At 48.3% G+C, this 16,963-nt stretch overlaps 1 protein-coding gene across 1 annotated transcript; it reads right to left on the reverse strand.

Moving 5' to 3' along the window:
• Positions 1-622: 622 nt before the first annotated feature.
• On the reverse strand, positions 623-14,797 carry LOC308511689 (acyl-CoA wax alcohol acyltransferase 2-like; the record flags this gene model as incomplete). Its single annotated transcript, XM_081081639.1, is given in 8 exon segments — positions 623-747; positions 950-1,034; positions 1,037-1,148; positions 1,486-1,499; positions 1,723-1,907; positions 2,142-2,345; positions 7,205-7,340; positions 14,762-14,797. Coding segments are annotated over 8 exon segments (897 nt in total).
• Between the last annotated feature and the right edge of the window lie 2,166 nt (positions 14,798-16,963).

Genomic DNA, 16,963 nt, shown 5'->3' on the forward strand with positions numbered 1-16,963 from the left:
GTGAGAATGGCCAGGAGCAGGCCCAGTGCTGCTTTGGGGGTCAGCATCCAGTGTGAAATACTGTGTATATAAACTATACATAATGTATATAAACTGGGATGTAAGTTTGTATAAATTAATGGTTTATTCTTTGCAAATAAAGCTTTTTCCCCTCTGTTTTTGAAATTGGCTTGAGCAATTCCTACACACTAGATGCTTTTATGCAGGAACTGCCAATGAGCTAGAAGAAAGCCCAAGGCACCCATTCCAGAGGGGGACAGCAGAAGGAATGTAGTCTGAACTTCCTGGCAGGTACCTCACCTTCTCTCTGCCCCAGACCACATGCCTGTCCCCTTTACCTTAGGTCTTTGCACTGTGTACAGTCATCACATGAGTCAGGCACCCAGGGCAGAGGCAGCAGGTCACACTGGTAACTATACAGGATGTCCTAGACCAAACTGACAGGTCGATGCGGATAAATCATTAGGACCAAATGGACAGCCCCTCCTCACAATGAGGACTAGCCAAATCAGGAGCAGAAGCCCCATAGGTGACTTCTGTCCCCTGTTACAGTTCCACACTTTCCAGCCAGGCTAAGTAGCTTCTGGGGATATCTGTCAGACTATCACCAGCTCCTGGGTCTCTAAGCAGCCCAAAAGGGTCTTGTGCTGGTCAGTTTGTGCAGGGCTTCCCTACAGGGTGCATGGTATTTGTCCACCACTTCCTGGCTCGGCTTCTCAATCTTGGGCACTGGCAGAAGCTCCCGGACTGCCAGAGGAGACAGAAGGAAAAGAGAAGCATAGATAGCTCACTCCTCAGAATGGGCCTCAGTCCTCCAGCTCACACTTACCACCCTAAAACCACCCATCATGGCCAGCCTCTCGCCCTCTAGACACAGCCAAAGCCTAGACTCAGCCTCAGAACTAGATCTACATCCCAGACCAGGCTGCCTGCAGAAGGGCTCACTCACCAATGGTGGTTACAGGCTGGGTATAGGGCAGAAGGCCCCAGGAGTTCTCAATGAAGCCACGTTCATTGAAAGCACAAGGGTAAATGAGTGCACACTCTGGAACCACTTCTGGAAGTGATTGACCAAACCCCCAGAAGTGAAAATGTGCTGATGGTAAAGGTCTACCTCCCCAAAGGCATAGGCAGGGATTAGAACCACCCTGTGGAGCAAAGGCATGTCCTTTGAAGGCCAGAAAGGTAGGGACCCTGTTGAAAGCCAGACGTACTGACCACCAGTGGTCTCAGGGTCTGCCTATACGCTCCGCAGCCTAACTCAGCTGGGCCTGTGTCCAGGTCAAGCATGAGGGCCCTGTGGTCTACCTCAGGCTTTCTGTGGGGACAAAGCAGCAGCAAGCTAAAGGAAGCAAATTCTAACTCTCCTGTGAACCACAGGTCTGAAACAAGAAGGAAAATTTTAAGAAACATTTCATTTTCCTTTCTCCCTTTTACCCACGTGGCAAGTGTGGCTCTCTCTGAGAGGGGGCTGCAGCCACTCACCTTTCATAGAGGGTCTGGCCCAGATAAAAAGCTAAAGTGAGGAACAGCAGGCTCAAGACTGGCCCTCTAGTGCTTCCTCAGAAGCAGAAATGCCTCCGGGACCTGGCCCAGGCTCTACTCCAATACAGAAGGAGCTTTGCCATCCCTGTTTATATATCATTTCCTCCAAATCCCTTCCTCCTTCCCTGCTGGACTTTTGGAACAACTCTCCCTAATAGGGACCAGGACTGTCCTTACCCATGCTGTAGGGCCTTGCATATAAACCCAGTCCAGTTCCTCAAGAACAGCATGGGTAAGGGCTTCCCTATAGAGTGTGTGGTATCTGCACTCCACAAGGCCACTGACTACCACAACCAGCATGTTGCCTGTACCCTTTTGGGTAAACAGGTAGTCCATGGAGGACTGGCTCACAGAGCAGGTTCCTGGCAGGCAGAAAAATTCAAAAGGTCATTGGCCACTTTCCAAACCTCCTACCTTCCTCCCTACCTCTTCAGAGGAGAGAGCTTCGTCCCAGGCAGGCGAGCCTAGGGCTAGTGTGTAGGACCAGAGGGAATCACAAAGTTGATCCCTTCTGATCCTGCTCTCACCCCTCCCACAGCACTTTTTCCTCAGGAAGCCATTTTATTTTGGCTTTTATGTTCTAGGAGCCAACTCACCTGTCAACATGGCATAGTCTCTGAGGAAAGGCACCCAGAAAAAGGCTCCCAGCATGAGCACATAAGGGGTGATGCCAGGAAAGATCTTGGTGAAGCCTGAGGCCTCTGTGGCAAAGTTTCTGAAGCATGAATGGGACATGAACCCATGAGGGTGGCAGACAAGGACGTAGCTATGGTGGGGGAAGATGCCATGAGTCTTCAAAAGTTGTGGAAGAAAGAGCAGTCAGGACAAGTATGGACAGGAGAGAGAAAAGGACTCCTCTTCTGGCCATAGACCTGGAAGGGCAAGGGCCATGCAAGCTGGGATACACACAACTCCAGGAAGGTGTTTTCCTCCCCAGCTGTGTGCCACGCAGTAAGCCCCAGGACCTGCCCCAGCACTGTTCTGAGCTGCATTCAATGGCCGGGAGCCAGCGGTGGGTCACACTGATCTGGCCGCCAGAGGTTGGGAGTCCAGAAAGACAGAGCAGGAACAGTTCTCCTCCAACTACCACGTTCCTGCCCACATGTCTGTGAAGCATCAGCAGAGGGAATACCAGGGAAAGAGAAGACCCACCTTCAGCCAGGTTGGGAGCGCACACGATGGCAAACACGAAAGAAAGAAAACTGCAAGCTGGATAGAATGAAGTTTTGGGCCGTGTTGAGCTCCAGGAAGTTTAGGAACACTGTAGGTTAGAGTAGTTAGGGTAGACCTAATGGAGATGACTCATAGGGAGCCATACTTACTTAGAATTATTACTGTGTTCGGTTTTTAAACAGCTGTAAATAAGACTGTGTGAGAAAAAAATGGGTCAAAATAAAGGTGAGTGAAGACAAAAAACACTTTTAATCGAACATGGCAGAGTGAACACAAGTTTTTATCTTGACTCCTCTCTGGTGCCTCATGAAAATTAACATAAGGATGTTTTTAAAGATATAGATCCACAGCCCTAGACGGTTTGGTGCAGTGGATGGAGCATCGGCCTGGGACTAAAGGATTTCGGGTTTGATTCTGGTCAAGGGCACATGCACCAGTTTCAGGCTCGGTCCCCAGTGGGGGTTGCGCAGGAGGCAACCAATCGATCATTGATGTTTCTATCTCTCTCTCCCTCTCCTTTCCTCTCTGAAATCAATTTTAAGAATTTAAAAAAAGGTATAGATCACAAGGAAAAAGAGAATTAAAGAGATGCCAGCGGTGGGTTGAAAATATCAGCAAAATATTTGCACACTGGTAAATAGATGGAGGAAAGTTGACACCTTTGCAAGGGCAATGCCTACAAGAGCAAGCACCCCTGTCTGCACTGGAGATTCTGTGAAAGACTCAGAATTTGGAGCCCCCAGATGTCACAGAAAGTGGGTGTGAGGCACAGGGCTTGGTTGAAAGTCTATCAGAGAAGTAGTTAGAACTTCAGCCCCTACACACACACACACACACACACACACACACACACACACACACACAACTGGAAAATGGAAAGGTCACTTTCTGGAAAACTGAACCAAAGAAACTCTCGACTCAGGTATTTGCACTAGATGCAGCTGAGATATTCTATCTGCAGCCCAATTCTTAATCAAGTATGAAGTCAAATAAAGACCATCTCAGGCATACAGTCTCAGAGAGTTTATCTTACGCATCCCCTTCTCAAGAAACTCCTGGAGGATGTGCTCCACCTAAATGAGGGAGTAAACCAAGACAGAAAGGCATGAGACCCAAGAAAAAAGGGACCCAGCTAGAGAAGGAAGTAAACAAGGTGAGAACCAGGGTGAGGCAAGCAAGGTGGCTAGGGCACAAACTTTAAGGAGACATTGCTCTCAGGGTCAGGCAAGTACTGACTCAACAGTTGTATAACCCTGAGAGGAAGCACCTTCCTAAATTATGCTTCCATGGTGCCTCGAGGGCCCTGGGGATGCAGCTGTGCATGAGACTAGGTTATAACAAAAGGATGCTGCACTCTGCGGCAGCAATGTCCTCCAGGAAATTCTAAGTGGCAGGGGAGAAGAGGAGACTTAGAGATTCCTGAAGTGTTTGCACATATTGAGAGATTAACATGTCTGTGGAGAATTAGTGATAAGTAATACATACCTAACAGATAGCTAAAGAAATTTCAAATGAGGCAATTATGAGTTCTGAGGGGGGAAAGAAGGTGCACAAGAAAGAAAAATCATCTTAGTGCACTAAATATCTCAATTGTAAGTAATATTTTCTAGTTCTAGTCAGGCATTTAACTAAAGCCTGTGTTATAACAATATGGGGAGGAGGGGAAAGAGGAAAATCTAGTGACAGTGTACAGAGTCAAATTCTCATCTTCATATTGGGGAGTCGATGACAGTGTCTAAAATTGTTAAATCAGGAAGTAGTAATATTTCAAAATTTTAAATAGTAAAATTGAGACATATAGAGGTAAATTCCAGAAAAAAAAAAAAAAGAGCTAACAATGTTGAAAATGGCTGCCTCTGGGAAACAGATCTAAGGGGGTGGGGGGGAGAAAAGGCCAGCAATTTAGGTTTTTTATATACTGGTTATAAAACTTATTTGACTTGCCCTAGCCAGGTGGTTCAGTTGATTGGAGCATTGTCCCATGCACCAAAAGGTTGTGGGTTCAATTCCTAGTTAGGGCACATACCTGGATTGTGGGTTTGTTCCCAGTGGGGGCACTTACAAGAGGCAACCAGTCTCTCCCTCTCTCTCCCTCTCCCTCTCTCCCTCTCTCCCTCTCTCCCTCTCTCTCCTGTCCTGTCCTCTCTCTCCCAAATAAATAAATGTAGCTGCCTCTGGTAAGGTTAAACAAACAAACAAACTGAATTTTTCAAGAAGTAAAGGGAGGCATGGGACTAGTCTGGAGGAGACCACCCTGGTTCCCTGAGGTTTTATTCCACCCCAGACAGTGTTGGGGACATCTTACAGTACCAACATCTGCCTTATCTCCCCCACAGACTTACAGTAAAGGTCTCCGCTTAAGGCATTTAAGATCCAAATGGATACGATTCCACTCACAGACTCCTAGGCAAAGAACTGGGAAGGCTCAAAGACACCATGTGCCCCATGGAAGCTAGTGAGGGAGGGACGAGCACTGGGACCCACAGCATCTGGGACTCAGGCCTAGAGCTCTCCTGCCTGCTCCACACTGCCTCTCTGTATGTGCAAAGTCCAACTCAAATGAAGTGACAGTCTCCTCCCCATACACATCTCCCTTTCGGCCACTCTCCTTCCTCATCGTTCTCTGCTCCTCTGACCCCTCTGCCAGCTCACACTGGGACCTGACCCCTCAGTCTTGCCTACTGCCTTTCTCCTACATCTTCTGTGATCAAGTCTTATTAATTCTACTCGAAGTATTTGGATCTCTCTTCTTTCCTCTTCTCTCTGTCCTGACTACCACTGGTCTGGCCTAAATCACCACCACCTCTCACCTGGGCTATTACAACAGCCTCTTCTTGTCATTTGCTTTGCTACACTGAGCTATAGCAATTTCTCAAAAACACAAATCTGATGACACTGCCCTGTGCCAAACCCTATCATGGCTCCACATGGCTCTCAGGAAACAGTCAAAACTCTTTTCCATGGTTTTCAATGCCCTGTACTATCTGTCCCCTGCCTGCATACCCAGTCTCCTTTCCTTTCCCTCTGTGATTCATTCATTCAATATGTATGGAGCATCAATTCTGTGCCTCTCACCCCCTCATCCCACTCACCACTGGCAATTCCCCAGATGGTTTATACTCCCTCCTCACCCTAGCCTTGTCATATGTTGCCCACCCTTTGCCCTGAACACTCCTCCTTCTTCACCTATTTCATATTTGTCCTTCAAGAGTAAATTCAAGCTCAACAGAGAAATGGGCAAAGGTCACGAATGTACTCCAGGAACAGGTCCACTGAACCTCTTAATTAGCAGTGAGTGAGGAGATGGAAGACATAAAGAGAGAAACCCATAGGCTAGAATCAGGTCCTGTGGGCTCAAGTCCCAGGCCAGCTCCTCCACTTTGGATCTGTGTGATCTTGACCAGACCACTCACTACATGAACCTCAGCTTCCTCAGCTGTACAATAAAGATTATTAGGCACATATGGTGCTTCGAACAGTGGCTGCATGAAAAAGGGGTGGAATAAATGTTGGCTAATATTATGTGAGCATTAGCTATCATTATGAGTGTGTAACTATTAGCATGTATTATTATACATAGCAATAGCTTCTACCTCATAAAGTTGGCATGAGGCTAAAGTGAAATAATAGGTGTGAACATACCGAGAATACAGTAAGTACCTAACATAAGAATTTCTTTCTCCTGGTCGCTTCCAGCTCTGATTGCCGGTCTTTCCTAGATTAACACTGCTCTTTTCAGTATTGGGGCTCCTGGTGCCCACCTTAGACAGGCTTCTAAGCCCCATTCCCTGTCCTCTGGTTCATTCTCCCCAGTTACGGGCAAGCCCTGGGCTCACAGAGCCATCTGCATTTTCCTTCTCAGATATCGTACAAGTTCATGTAGTTCATGCCCCTGCCTCCAGTCAGTACTCACCTAAACCACCTGACAAATGAGTATTTTCCACTGACCCCCCTCCCATTGGGATGGTTTGCTTCAGCACTTAGAACACAGCAGCCAGCAGGTAACTAACTTCCACAAAGTGTCTGTGATGGAGAAAGTGGAAAAAGCGGACGGATAGATGGGTGAATTCTTCCACACCAAAGGTTTTCACAGCCTCCCTCTGTCACTGGGACAACTGTCTCCTAATGATGGTCCACTCAAGTTCTTCAGGTTGCAGCTAAGCCCTTTTCCTTGGCTATTCCCACTTTCCCAAAACATGCCCTCCATGCCCCAGTATAAACCCAGGAAGTTTCAACATGCACATTTGCAGCAAGACCCTATCTCCCACACGTGCACATATATCCCTGCATAGGCACACACCCATATGCACACACGTCCCCGCACGTACATTCACAGACCCCACAAGTACCATTCTCAGGTATGTCAGCCCACAGGCTAGGGGACCAACCATTTTGATGTGCTGGGGACCATCCAGGTTTTAACATTAAAAGTCTTGCTAAACCCTAAAACCCCTCAGTCCCAGGCAAACCCAGACGGTCACCCTACCGAAGGCTAAAGTCTCACCAATAACCAAGATACTGAGGGCCCAGTGGAAAATAGCAAAGAACTCCAGGGCAATCTTGAGGTCCTTCTTAGAAGGCAAGAGTATTATGCCCAGGGTCTTAGTGGCTCCAAGTAAGTGCTGTTCGGATGCCCAGTCCCAAATGCTCAAGGGACTGCCATGTTTCCTCTCTTTACACTTTCTTCTCCAGCCCCTGCTTAGTCTCCACACCCTCATTCCCCCTGTCCCCATCCCTTCATAGGATCACAGGACGACGTGCTGTCTCTGCTTGTTCAGTTCCTTTCACTCTCTAACCACCTGCACTTTTACCCACCTGTGAATGACATGGGATGAGATTATGACACTCTCTTGCACACCTGCATAGAGAACCGAGGGTGAAACTCTGATGTGGGAATTGAGTGGGAGTGGGGGTGGAGCTGATGAGAGGCCTTCAGAGCCAGTGTGGATGGGAGTTGGGGGACAGGGAGGAGCCCAGGGCACACATGGCACACAGGTCTGCATTTATTTTTGAGGCCCAGCTGTTAGATTAAACAAGGGTCTCATGGTCTGGGCAGTTCTAAATGTTATTTCTCACTAAATGTTAAAATGTAGCAGAGTATTTTGTAGATGAAGCTGTAAACAGGATGAGCTAAGAACTCAACCCATGAAAGTAGCCAACTGCAAGGAAAGCTAAGCCTCCCTTTGGGGAGGCAGAGTTTTGGATATGAATCCCCTGTCTCCTTTACTTGCTGCAAGTAAATAAAACTACCTTGGGACAACCACCTCTCATTTTTTTAATAAAGCACCCCAAGCCACAAACTCCTTGAGTTTGGTAACACAGCTATCTATGGTCTCTCAGTGACACTGTGATTGGAGGGGAGGAGAGAGGTCACAGGCCAGGCCAAGAAATACCTTTGGCTTTTTGGTCAGTCCAGAATTCAGTTTTCCATGAACTGACATCAGATATAATCTATAAGTGTATAGTAGGTGCTAAATAAAAATTTGTATTGAATGAAGAAACAAATGTGAGTACTTATCAAATTATTCTGTGTACATGAAATTCTAGAACAGGTAAAACTAATCTATCATTTTTTTAACCAGTTAACTGCCATGCGTCCAAAATGGAAACCATCCCCACATGCCACAATATTTTGAATATAATTAAAAAATCAATTTGCAATTAATATTATAAAAATAAATATATTACTCACAATTCGGGTGTTCTTGACTATTTTCAGCTGAAAATTCTCACGAAAAATAATTTTAAAGTTGGTCAGGGCTGCCACTTAAGGAAAACATTTTTTTATAGACACACATGGCATGTGGGGAAGGTCCACCGCTTGCATTTACAGACGCCTATGGCGTACAATGGGTTAAAAAAGCAGTGGTTGCCTCTGGTAGGGGTCTGAGCAGGAAGGGCCACAATGGAAATTTTGAGAGCGATGATAATGTTCTCTATCTTGACAGCTGTGAGTTACACAAGTCAAAAACCTCATTTGTCAAAACTCAGCAAATATATACCTAAGATCTGTGCATTTCTCTGCATGTAAATTTTACCTATAAAGTAAACATATTGAACTCAGTGCTGAAGTATTTAGGGGTGAAGAGTACTGATGGCTGCAATTCATTTTGAAATGCATATATTATGTATTGATGGATGAATTGAGTGATATGTTAAATAGATGTGTGATAAATCATTTAACAAAATATCTGAACAATCTAGGTGGTGGGTGTTCACTGTGCAATTTTTTCAACTCTTCTGTGGGCTTGAAATTAGTTACAGTAGGATTTTGGGGGGAAATAGGTCCCTCAAGGTCATAGTAAAAATAAATTTTAACAATGTGGTTTCTCCATTCAAAGAAGAACAAACACCTATACTCCTCAAACTATTCCAAAATATCAAAGAGGAAGGAACACTTCCAAGCTCCTTTTATAAGGCCAGCAATATCCTAATTCCAAAACCAGATAAAGATACTACAAATAAAGAGAATAATAGGCCAATATACCTGATGAGCACAGATGCTAAAATCCTCAACAAAATATTAGCAAATCGGAAACCAAGATGGCGGCATAGGTAAACACCGGAAATTGCTGCCTCTCAAAACCACTTCAAAAATACAACTAAAAGATAAAATGGACATCATCCAGAACCACAGGAAGGCCGGCTGAGTGGAAATTCTACAACTAGAAGGAAAGAGAAAAGCATACCGAGACTCAGAGGAGGTGCGGTGTGGAAGTAAAGTGCAGAGGTACGGACGCTCATGCAGAAAGGGCTGGAGTCTGAAGACACAGTTGTCTTTTTCAATAGGGAGGGAGTCTCAAGCTCCCGACTCCTCTAAACTCCAGTTCCGGGCGAGTCTCTGGGGACCCAGACTCATACGGGGAGAGACTAGACCAGGGGTGGGCAAACTTTTTTTTTTTAATATATTTTATTGATTTTTTACAGAGAGGAAGGGAGAGAGATAGAGAGTTAGAAACATCGATGAGAGAGAAACATCGATCAGCCGCCTCCTAAACATCTCCTACTGGGGATGGGCCCACAACCCAGGTACATGCCCTTGACCGGAATCGAACCTGGGACCCTTCAGTCAGCAGGCCGAAGCTCTATCCACTGAGCCAAACTGGTTTTGGCAGTGGGCAAACTTTTTGACTCGAGGGCCACAATGGGTTCTTAAACTGGACCAGAGGGCTGGAACAAAAGCATGGATGGAGTGTTTGTGTGAACTACTATAAATTCAAAGTAAACATCATTACATAAAAGGGTACGGTCTTTTTTTTTTTTTAGTTTTATTCATTTCAAACGGGCCAGATCCGGCCTGCGGGCCGTAGTTTGCCCACGGCTGGGCTAGACTGTCTGGTATTGGTCGGACCTCGAGGGCGGCTTTCTCTCAGAGGTGCTTGCAGTGATTACCGGGACACTGAGAAGTGGGGCCTCTTAGGGCAGGACTGAGGAGCAGCCATAGCTGCTTGCTCCGCCCTGTTGATCCCCTGGGACCCCGCCCCGCCCAAGCTGTGCACAGAGGCTTTTGCATATGAAAGCCTTGGCCCTTTGCAATCTGAAAATTACCTAACCAACTGGAGCTGGCCCAAGGCCCCACAGCAGCTTGTATTGCTTCACAGCTGAGCTCCTGCTGGGTAGCCTCAGGCAGAGGCTAAATTAGCACCTCCTTAGAGATCCAAGAGCCAGTGTACCCAGTGGTCAGAGTGGAACCATCCAGATTACAACTCCTCAGATCCATAAGGGACACACTCAGGGGGCAGACTCAGTGAGCACCAAAGCCCCACTGAAGCAAGTCTTGCCCCAGAAGGGTGTCTCCAGCACAGAAGTTCTCTCACTGCAGACACAGCTGATTCTCACAGCCAATTGGCCTGGAGGTCAATTCCTCCCAGTGATACCTACAACAATCAAGGCTTAACTACAACAAAACTATGCACAAAGCCCACAATGGGTGCACCAAGAGTGTCCACCTCAGGTAACTGGGGAGGCTGAGCCACTGGGCCCTATAGGACACCTAGCACAGAAAGCCACTCTATCAACACAGGGAAGCATAAAAAATGTGGAGACAAAGAAACAGATCACAAATGACAGAAATGGAGGAAAGCAAACTGCTGGATATAGAGTTCAAAACCACACTTTTAAGGTTTTTCAAGAATTTTCTAGAAACCGCCGATAAACTTAGTGAGACACTTAAGAAATCTAGTGAGGCCACTGATAAATTTAATGAGATCCTCAATAAGTCTAGTGAGACCCTCAAGGTTGTGAAAAAGGACCAACTAGAAATTAAGCATACACTAACTGAAATAAAGAATATTATACAGACTCCCGACAGCAGACTAGAGGATCCCAAGAATCAAGTCAAAGATCTAAAATATGAAGAAGCAAAAAACACCCAACCAGAAAAGCAAAAAGAAAAAAGAATCCAAAAATATGAAGATAGTGTAAGGAGCCTCTGGGACAACTTCAAGCATACCAACATCCGAATTATAGGGGTGCCAGAAGAAGAGAGAGAGCAAGGTAATGAAAACCTATTTGAAGAAATAATGACAGAAAACTTCCCCTACCTGGTGAAAGAAATAGATTTACAAGTCCAGGAAGCACAGAGAACCCCAAACAAAAGGAATCCAAAGAGGACCACACCAAGACACATCATAATTAAAATGCCAAGAGCAAAAGACAAAGAGAGAATCTTAAAAGCAGCAAGAGAAAGACAGTCAGTTACCTACAAGGGAATACCCATACGACTGTCAGCTGATTTCTCAACAGAAACTTTGCAGGCCAGAAGGGAGTGGCAAGAAATATTCAAAGTGATGAATACCAAGAACCTACAGCCAAGATTACTTTATCCAGCAAAGCTATCATTCAGAATTGAAGGTCAGATAAAGAGCTTCACAGATAAGGAAAAGCTAAAGGAGTTTATCACCACCAAACCAGTATTAAATGAAATGCTAAAAGGTAGCCTTTAAGAAGAGGAAGAAGAAGAAAAAGGTACAGATACAAATTATGAACAACAAATACAAGTCTATCAACAAGTGAATCTAAAAATCAAGTGAATAAATAATCTGATGAACAGAATAAACTGGTGATTAAATAAAATCAGGGGCATAGAAAGGGAGTGGACTGACTATTCTCGGGGGGGAGGAAGGGGTGTGGGGGATGCGGGAAGAGACTGGACAAAAATCATACACCTATGGATGAGGACAGTGGGGGTGGGGGTAAGAGCAGAGGGTGGGGTGGGAAGCGGGTGGAGGGGAGCTGTGGGGGGAAAAAAGAGGAACAACTGTAATAATCTGAACAATAAACATTTAATTTAAAAATATATATATTAGCCAATCGGCCCAGCTGGCATGACTCAGACGTTGAGCGTTGACCTATGAACCAGGAGGTCACAGTTTGATTCCTGGTCTGAGTATATGCCTAGGTTGTGGGCTCCAACCCCAGTAGGGAGCCTGCAGGGGACAGCCAATCCATTGATTCTCTCTCATCATTGATGTTTCTATCTGTCTCTACCTCTCCCTTCCTCTCTGAAATCAATAAAATATATTTTTTAAAAATATATTAGCAAATCGGATCCAGCAATATATTAAAAGCAGGATTTATTCCGGGGATGCAAGGCTGGTACCATATTTGCAAATCAATAAATGTGATACATCACATAAACAAATTGAAAGACAAAAACCACATGATCATATCAACATATGCAGAAAAAGCATTCCACAAAATCCAACAACCATTTTTTAAATTTTAATTCTTTATTGTTTAAAATATGACATATGTCTCCTTTTTCCCCCATTGACTTCTCCCCGGCTGCTCCCACCACCCAGCACATGCCTCACCACCCCCCAACTGTCTGTGTCTATTGGTTATTCTTATATGCATGCATAAAAGTTCTTTGGTTGATCTCTTACCACCACCCCCCACCCTCCCCTGCCCTTCCTCTGAGGTTTGACAGTCTGTTCGATGCTTCTATGTCTCTGGATCTATTTTTGTTCATCAGTTTATGATGTTCACTAGAGGTCCAGTGTACGAAATCCGTGCACTTGGTGGGAGTGGGACTCCCGCAGCCTGGCCTGCACCCTCTTGCAGTGCGGAACCCCTCAGGAGATGTCCACCTGCCGGCTTAGCCCCGATCCCCCTGGGAATCAGGCCTAGCTGGCAGTCAGACATCTCCCTCACAGTCCGAGGCTTTCACAGTCCGGGACCCCTCACTCCTTACCTCCCACCTGCAACAGAGGCAGGAGAGGCTCCCATCACCGCGCTGTACTTGCCAGCCCTGAGCCTGGCTTCTGGCTGAGCGGCACTCCCGCGGTGGGAGTGCACTGACCACCAGGGGGCAGCCCCTGCGTTGAACATCTGGCCCCTGGTGGTCAGTGCGCATCATAGTGGCCAGTCATTCTGCCAATCATTCTGCCGATCTGTTCAGTCTATTTGCATATTAGGGTTTTAGTATGTAGGATTATATTCCACAAATGAGTGAGATCATGTGGTGATACCTATCCTTCTCTGACTGGCTTATTTCGCTTAGCATAATGCTCTCCAGGTCCATCCATGCTGCTGTGAATGGTAAGAGTTCTTTCTTTTATACACCAGCATAATATTCCATTGTATAGATGTACCACTTTTTTAATCCACTCATCTGCTGATGGGCACTTAGGCTGTTTCCAAATCTTAGCTACTGTAAATTGTGCTGCTATGAACATAGGGTGCATATATCCTGATTGGTGTTTCTGTTTTCTTGGGATATATTCCTAGAAGTGGGATCACTGGGTCAAATGGGAGTTCCATTTTTAGTTTTCTGAGGAAACTACATACTGTTTTCCACAGTGGCTGCACTAGTCTGCATTCTCACCAGCAGTGCACGAGGGTTCCATTATCTCCACATCCTCTCCAGCACTTGTTGATTTGTTGATGATGGCCAGGTGTGAGATGGTACTTCATTGTCATTTTGATATGCATCTCTCGGACCAACAACCATTTTTTAAAAATATATTTTACAGAGAGGAAGGGAGAAGGATAGAGAGTCAGAAACAACAATGAGAGAGAAACATTGATCAGCTGCCTCCTGCACACCTCCTACAGGGGATGTGCCTGTAACCAAGGTACATGCCCTTGACTGGAATCGAACCTGGGACATTTCAGTCCGCAGGCCAAAGCTCTATCCACTGAACCAAACCGGTTAGGGCCAACAAACATTTTTTATAAAAACTCTCAGCAAAGTGGGAATAGAGGGATCATATCTCAACATAGTAAAGGCCATATATGACAAATGTGTAGCTAACATCATTCTCAATGGGAAAAAACCAAAAGCATTCCCCATAAGAACAGGAACAAGACAGGAATGTCTGCTTTTAACACTCTTATTGAACACTAGGAGCCTAGTGCACAAATTTGTGCTCCTTGAAAGGAACTGTGGGCTGCGAGGTTGTGGTGGGCACAGGGGCAGATCTTGGCCCATCCTCTGCGCCTTTGCCTGGCCTCTTCCACTGTGGCCCCCGGTCTCCTGTCTGCTGGCAGCACCACTCCTGCTGCCACCGCTGCTCCCATAAGCTGACAGTGCCAGCCCCGCTTGCATCTGCTGACAGCTTGGAGCAATTAGGGCCAGTGCCAGCAGCGGATGCAAGCAGGGCTAGCACCATCAGTGGGTGTGAGTGGCGGCTGCTGCTCCAATCGCCCCTCAAGAGCAGGGGCAGGTGGGGAAGCCCTCAGGGGCAATTGGGGCTGGCAGCCACCACTAGCACCTGCTGACAGCACTGAGTGATTGGGACCAGCGACAGGTGCCGGCAGTGAGTGCAAGTGGTGGTTCCAGTGCTGGCAGCGGGTGTGAGAGGGGGCTGCCAGCCCCAATGACCCCTCAGGAGCAGGAGGGGTGAAGAAGCCCTGAGGGGCCATCGGGGCCAGCACTAGGCACCGGCAGCAGGTGTGAGCATTGGCTCTGGCGCCAGCAGCAGGTGCAAGCACCTGGCGGGACCATGGTGCATGGGAGCAAGGAATTTTCAGTAACCACCAGAGGCTCGCCCTGATGACCGCGACCAGAGCCCTGCCTTTGTCTGGAACCCCCGCTCACCTGCTCCACCATCCGGCTGTGGATGACACCGACCATGTTCCACACTCAGCCTCCTGCTACCTACGCCTGCCATGACCCATGCACGCCCCCTGGTGGTCAGTGCATGTCATAGTGACCAGTTGTTCAGTTGTTCCGCCATTGTGTCTATTTGCATATTAGGGTTTTACATATATATAGACTAGAGGCCTGGTGCACAAAAATTTGTGCACTCGGGGGGGGGGAAGGGTTGGGGTCCCTCACCCTGGCCTGTGCCCTCTCCCAGTCTGGGACCCCTCGGGAAGTAACACCCTGATGGCTTAGGCCTGCTCCCAGGTGCAGAGGGCAGGCCCAATCCCTAGGTGCAGCCCCTGGTCGGGCTCAGAGCAGGGCCGATTGGGGAGTTGGGGCGCCGCCCCCTGTCATGCACAGAGCAGGGCAGATTGGGAGGTTGCAATGCCACCCTCAGTCACACTCAGGGTAGGGCTGATTGGGGGGTTGGGGCACTGCTCCCTGTCACATTCAAGGCCGGTCCATAGGGAGGTTGTGGTGCCACCCCCTGTCACGCACAGAGCAGGGCCGATCAGGGGGTTGGGGCGCTGCCCCCTGTCATGCACAGAACAGGGTCCATCAGGGGGGTTGGGGCTCCATACCCTGTCACGCACAAAGCAGGGTCGATCAGGGGGTTGGGGAGCTCCCCCTTGTCACGCACAGAGCAGGGTCGATAGGGGAGTTGGGGCACCGCCCCCTGTCACACACAGAACAGGGCGGATCAGGGGGTTGGGGTGCCGCCCTTTATCACCCACAGAGCAGGGCCGATCAGGGGGTTGGGGTGCTGCCACTGTCACACTCAGGGCAGGGCCGATGGGGAGGTTATGGCTCTACCCCATCACACACAGAGCAGGGCCCGTGGGGAGGGCGGGTTCGGGCGCTGCCCTCTATCACCCATAGAGCAGGGCCAAACAGGGGGTTGGGGTGCCACCACTCTCACACTCAGGGCAGGGCCGATGGGGAGGTTATGGCTCTACCCCGTCACACACAGAGCAGGGCCCGTGGTGGCGGGGGGGGGGGGGGTTGGGGCACCGCACCCTGTCACGCTGATCCTGGTGCCAGGAGGCCTCGCAGCTCCGCTGATCCCAGTGCTGTGAGGTATATTACCCTTTACTATATAGGATAGAGGCCTGATGCATGGTTGGGGCTGGCTGGTTTGCCCTGAAGGGTGTCCTGGATCAGGGTGGGCATCCCCACTGGGGTGCCTGGCCAGCCTGGATGAGGGAATGATGGCTGTTTGCAGCTGGTCACACACCCTTCAGGGTGGGGGTTCCCACTGGGGTGCCTGGCCAGCCTGGATGAGGGGATGATGGCTGTTTGCAGCTGGTCACACACCCTTCAGGGTGGGGGTTCCCACTGGGGTGCCTGGCTAGCCTGGGTGAAGGGATGATGGCTGTTTGCAGCTGGTCACACACCCTTCAGGGTGGGGGTCCCCACTGGGGTGCCTGGCCAGTCTGGGTGAGGGGCTGAGGGCTGTTTTCAAGCTGGCGGGTGACTGAAGCTCCCAACTGCTCCTTTTTTTCTTTTTTCTTTTTTTATTCTGAACCAGCTTTAGCTCTGGCTCCAGCTCTGAGGCCTCTGCTGCTGAAAGCAGGTATCTGGTTTGTTTGGGTTCTATAATCGAAACAATGTATAACTCCAGCTCTGAGATCCCGGCCTGTTGAAAGCAGGTTTCTGGGGCTTTGTTTAGCTTGTATATTTGTTACAATGTTTCAAACTGCAAGCTCAGAGGCCTGCAAGGCAGGCGGGGAACGTTGGAGTCCTCCATCACTGAAGCAAGCAAGCCTCATGCTCGCTTCCAGCTGCCTGGCTGCTGGCCGCCATCTTGGCTGGCAGTTAATTTGCATATCTCCCTGATTAGCCAATGGGAAGGGTAGCGGTCATACGCTAATTACCATGTTTCTCTTTTATTAGATAGGACTAGTGGCCCGGTGCAGGAAATGCATGATGCGGGGGGGCGGGGGGGGGTTCCTCAGCCCAGCCTGCACCCTTGCCAATCAGGGACCAATGGCTCCTAACCGCTCACCTGCGTGCCTGCCTAATCGCCCCTAACTGCCTCTGCCTGCCTGCCTGATTGTCCCTAACCCTTCTGTTTGCCTACCTGATTTCCCCTAACTGCCTCTGCCTGCCTGCCTGATCTCTCCCCCAATTGCCCTCCCCTACTGGCCTGGTTGC

This window comes from Myotis nattereri, assembly GCF_964212035.1.
Source record: "Myotis nattereri genome assembly, chromosome: X".
In the NCBI taxonomy this organism is placed as follows: domain Eukaryota; kingdom Metazoa; phylum Chordata; class Mammalia; order Chiroptera; family Vespertilionidae; genus Myotis; species Myotis nattereri.